The sequence below is a fragment of the Halyomorpha halys genome, unplaced genomic scaffold (genome assembly GCF_000696795.3).
Source record: "Halyomorpha halys isolate HHAL.00 unplaced genomic scaffold, Hhal_1.1 Scaffold210.1, whole genome shotgun sequence".
Classification (NCBI taxonomy): Eukaryota; Metazoa; Arthropoda; class Insecta; order Hemiptera; family Pentatomidae; genus Halyomorpha; species Halyomorpha halys.
This window is the reverse complement of record NW_027113191.1, coordinates 377,168-382,504: the sequence shown is the minus strand read 5'-3', so window position 1 is coordinate 382,504 and position 5,337 is coordinate 377,168. Positions and strand designations below refer to the sequence as shown.

Below are 5,337 nucleotides of genomic sequence, written 5' to 3'. Positions count from 1 at the left end.
AGACTGAAAATTAATCCGGTATCTAAAGTTCCCGGGTTTCGGCACCAGTTAAGTATTGGCGAAAGCAAAATGTCAAAAAAGAGAAGAAGGAATAAGATCTAACTCGCTTGAACTGCTGTAAAATACTCACTTTATTGTGTTCGCTACATCTCTTATATACCCTCGATCAGCTGATCCCCTCAGTCAGCTGACATCGAAATAACAGCTGACTCATACCGTTACTGATATATATACAGACAGGCTCCGCAAATAGATTAGTCTTTGAGTTTACTTCAAGCGTTTCATTTCGCATTCCTCTCTCTCCTATTATTTTTTAGTTTCTTTGTTTTTGTTTAGTGGCGCCAAAATTCGAGTTACAACATTTAATAGTTACTCCATCCTTTCTTCTAAAAATCCTACTTATTGGCCTACATCCTTTAAAAAACGTCCCGATATCCTTGATATATTTGTTACTTCCCAAATACCCACATCACAATCCATAATTCAATCTTTAGATGACCTCTCTTCAGATCATAGCCCGGTTCTACTTCACATCCATTCTAATCCTATTCCTAGACTCTCTCCCCCTTCAATGGTTACAGGGCAGGTAAACTGGAAAAATTTTCGGACTGATCTTGAAAACGTACTTGATTTAAAACTTCCACTAAAAACAAAAGATCGACTCTGCTATCGAAATACTTTCTAGATCGATAGAAACTACTATCACTAACAATACTTCACCAATGAACATAAAAAGTTTTAGATAAAACAACTTACCTCGTCACATACAAGCATTATTAACAGAAAAACGCCGGGCAAGAGCGAGGTGGCACGGAACAAGATATCCCTCGGACAAAACTCATTACAATACATTGACTAACAGACTAAAACCAGAAATTAAAAAAGACACAGTCTTACCAATTTGATGTCTATTGGCGGTGCAGAATCCGGCCTGGGACGTTGACTTTTTTCATTGAGTGGTGGTCTTGGCCGAAAAAAATAAATAAATACTAAGATTTTTAATCTCTGTACCAACGGAAGTCAAACGCTAGTAGACATGATGGTTTCATATGTGACATCATTTAGGCATAAACAAACAAAACTTATTTAGCAATTTACACTATTAAGCTATTTTAAAATTATTACCTTTGTTGCTGTTATAAGACTGTTGATTTATTTTTTTTTTTTTTAAACAACCATTTATTTAATACGGTTTAATGAAAGCAAAAGTCCTCAAATTTGCCAACGATGTACGCTTTAACGTTAGCGGAATATCCATCTTCTCAATAAAATTTAGATGGTTTGCAGTCTAGCTTCATTAATATTTTTTTTTCACTGCACCCATTAGTTTGTATCGAACATAATTCCCTACATCGTTCTCCAACTGGAAGGAAAAATCATTACTTTTTTCACTGAAGCCATTAGTTATTTAATGAATTTATGCTGTTTATTTCTGTTGGCAAAGGTGTTTGTTTAGAAAATATATCTCTAATAATCTCTGTCCCCATACCTTGCTTTGGTATGGGAGGCAGGTGCTTAAAAACGGAGGATTTTTCTATTTATAAATTTATATATAATACTATATACAAAACAGTATTAAAAAAGTCGTGTAAGTTTTCCGATTATTTATGTTCTTATTAGGAGGAAAGTTCAGGCAGTACGACTATGGAAAACCAATCAACAAAGTCATCTATCGCCAAGACAACCCTCCAGAATACGATCTGAGCAAAGTCAGCACGCCTGTTGTTCTTTATCACGCCAGTAATGACTGGATAGCTGATTCCATGGTGAGTTTTATCAATGCAAATTTATTTATTTTATAAATTATAATTTATAACTTATGTGAAGTCTGGTGATGAGAATAGAAAAAAAGGAAAAAGGGACACCGAAAAGACTCACCAGCTTGCTGAAATAGCACTGTTTTATTCCGCCTTTTAATTCCTCTTATATACATTCTGTGTGTTTGTTTACGAGGGGAGTTAGGATTATGGCTGATATTGTGCCAACTCCCCCCTACCAGTTTATGAACAGGCTCATAAACTTACAAAATTCCAACCAAACCTGAGATACACAAATGATAATAATATAATACAAAACAAAATAAAACATAATGACTACAATCCTTCTTATAACTATTTACAGATTATCCTAAAACTTAAACTAAAAATGCACTTCTGGTTCCACTATTTACACTTTGTCAACACACACCTGTTCTCTACACTTACAGTAAAAAATAAAAGGATTACAAAAACAACAAAAGAAAGAAAATACTATCTTCGTTTGTGCGCGCAGATGAGGATACTCCAGCGTTCTACGGTGTTCCCGGTGTGGGGAACTTCAATTGTTCATTGTGGACATTTCTTCTTTTTTTGGGTTCGTTTACATTCTCTATTGTAACAACATTGTGTTCTCTTATGACAATCACCCGGAATGGATCCTCGTATCGCTGTAACTCCTTACACCGATTTGTCCCCATTCGGCGGTAGACAGTTGTCCCGATTTTAATCTCCCCCTAACGTCTCTAAGGTTTAAATTCTGGCGAGTTACCCTTTTGTTTTTTTCTCGCACTATCCTCCCCTAACTTTCCCCCACGTTTTGGTTAGTTCCATACCGTTATTTACAACCCCCCACCACCAGCTGTGGCCCTATAATATCGGCGGCGCCCCCGAAGCCCAAAAAGAATTTCCAAGGGTGAAAATCCGGTCATCGCGTGTATCGAATGATTATAGGCCGCCACTGCTTTCGCCATCGCTTCGTCGGGCTCTAATCCTTTATCCAACTGATAGACCCTTCAATGGCCCCCGAGGGTACTGTGCAATCTTTCTATTCCCCCTCTACCCTTGGGATGACCTGGCGTGTTTAGGTGCCATTCCACGCCTAGCGCTCTCATTTCATCCCTGCATCCGATGAAATCCTGTCGGGAAAGCCATAGAACTGGAACCATTGTCTCAACGCTCCTAGTACTGCCTCTGCTGATTTTTCCTTAACGAGATGGGCCATAGCTGATTTGCTAAAGAGGTCCATGGCCGTTATCCATTTGTACCCTTTCCAGGAGAAGGTGTCCATTTGAAGGTCTGCGAGGGGCGTGTCGGCCATTGGTGTTTCTTCCTTTATCACTTTTGGCGGATGCCAGTCATATTTTGTGCTCATACACACGTCACAAGCACCTATGACGTCCTGTATCGTTTTCTTCATATCCCACCAGAAGTATCTACGTTTCAGGGCTTGCATCGCCTCGTTCACACCTCTGTGATTCGTCTTCCCCATATGATAAGTGACGTTGGCTTCCTTCTGCTGCTCCTCGTCCCGTATTGTGTCAACCATCCTCAAGCAGCGCACGAACATGCGGTCTTACCCCTAACTGTTCCGATCGCCAGAGCCTTTTTATTTTCTCCCAGATAACCGCATTGCCCACGTAAATATGATAAGTCCGCCCGGCATCTGCTCGACAAATGAGGTCTTCCCTGGCTCCCGGTTGAGACCATATGGTGTTATCGTACTGCGTCCGTAGCTGCTATAATATACTTTTATCAGTCCGGACGTCCTTGTCCTCCAGATGATTTGCCTCGGCTTGTCGTTGATTATTTCGTCAACTTCGTCCATTTCCACGGGTCTCCCCCCAGTTGAACTATCGTCTTCCGATGACGGGTCTCCTTCGTCTTGCTCCTGACCGTCCCTAGTTTCCTCTTCACCTGGCGTCCACTCTCGCAGGAACTGCCTCACATCCCCGGAAGGCTCCCCCCGATCTTCCTTTATGGCATTCACCATAAACGCTCGAGATAGCCAATCAGCCATTACGTTTTCTTTCCCCGGTTTGTACACTATCTCGATATTGTATTGATTGAGGAGCTCTTTCCAACGGGTAACCCTCGCAGAGGACTCCTTCAATTTACCTACCCATTGGAGGGGGCGGTGGTCGGTTTGTAACCTGAATTTTCTCCCGAATACATAGGATCGAAAATGATCTACGGCCCACACTATCCCCAGCAATACCCCCTCCAGCGCGCTACATCTCGTTTCGGCATCCGTAAGGCGTCTACTTGCATACGCAACTGGGCGACCCGGCACCGAGTCATAATGGTGAATTGCCGTTAAAAGTTAGGAAAGGCCAGGACAGGTTCCTTCTGTAGTTGTTTCATACACTTGCGGATATTATTCTCCATGGGAGGGGTCACGATCATACGGTTTCCTTTCTTTAAGAGGTTATTAATGGGTACCAAATATTCTGCCATTTCTGGCACAAATCTCCGGTAATAGTTCAGGGTACCTAGCAACCTCCGAACTCCCTTAACATTCCTTGGCACAGCCTTTTTCTGGATCGCCTCAACCTTCTGTGGATCAGGCTTGATTCCCTGTCCCGAGATCACGTGTCCTAAAAAGTTAATTTGCTCGACCTAGCACCGACTTTTCCTGGGACAGTTTCAACCCAAATTGTCGAATCCTCTGAAAGACCTTCTCCAGATGCTTATATGCTTCTCTTCCGACTTGCTAAACACGAGAAGGTCGTCCATGTAGACGTGACACATGCACATAAAAATTTATTATGAATTTACTCAAGATACAAACACTAGTAACGGCCATATCCGCCGCAGTGCTCGTCTGTTTAACCGCCGTATTGTTACGTCATCACCTCATCACCGGAACTCTCCAGGTACCATTACTCCTACTTCATCTTCTCTTACTTCCACACCTCTGCAGCCTTCATCATCTCTTCAAACTTCGTCATCCTTTGCTTCATCGTCTGATCTTGTACATCCCCACTGCCATCATCTCTCCAACTCTACTATTGTACATCGCCCTACTGATATTAATGTTTTTTCTCAATTTAAATTGAAATTTCCATTTCATAAATCTAATTTTAACACCTTATGTAATCTACACAAGCGTCTCACTGTTAAATCCCAACAACGTATTTTCCTTCTGAAATGCAAATCTTATTCAGTTTTTCCAAAATCAATTGATAATTCATTTAACCGTTTTTCGATACCCTCCTTCCTACGTTCTAAATATTGTCATTCTTTACTTATTTTAAAAAAATCTCTTTTAAAACTTAAAATTAGGGAAATCAATCAACAAATTGAATCCCTAAGCTATAAAATTTCTAATCTTTCACAATCACTTACTTCCGTTATTGGCGAAAATAACATGGTCCTCAATAACAGTTTCCAAAAAATCTGTTTATCTATCAAATTACATAAAAAACATACTTTAATTTCCAAATTTGATAATATTTACCAATCGTCTTTAAATAATATAATCTACCCTAAAGGTAGTGAAGAATGGGTCCATAATATATCTTCCACCACTATTCCCCCCAATGTCGTCAATATTTTAAGTTTAGGCCCCAATTTCTCTACA

At 40.3% G+C, this 5,337-nt stretch overlaps 1 protein-coding gene and 1 long non-coding RNA gene across 5 annotated transcripts in view; one reads left to right on the top strand and one right to left on the bottom strand.

The window, feature by feature from the left end:
* Positions 1-5,337, top strand: part of LOC106679598 (lipase 1) — a 44,590-nt gene that overhangs the window by 34,219 nt on the left and 5,034 nt on the right. For all 4 annotated transcript variants that reach the window (XM_014418848.2, XM_024362867.2, XM_024362865.2 and 1 more), the window contains one exon: positions 1,621-1,766. In XM_014418848.2, coding sequence (XP_014274334.1) covers positions 1,621-1,766 — 146 coding nt within the window. The remainder of the gene's footprint in view (positions 1-1,620; positions 1,767-5,337) is intronic.
* The window catches only part of LOC112211354 (uncharacterized), a 23,119-nt gene continuing 18,999 nt past the window's right edge, over positions 1,218-5,337 (bottom strand). The window contains exon 3 of the long non-coding RNA XR_002945568.2: positions 1,218-1,363. This is a non-coding gene — a long non-coding RNA (uncharacterized lncRNA). The remainder of the gene's footprint in view (positions 1,364-5,337) is intronic.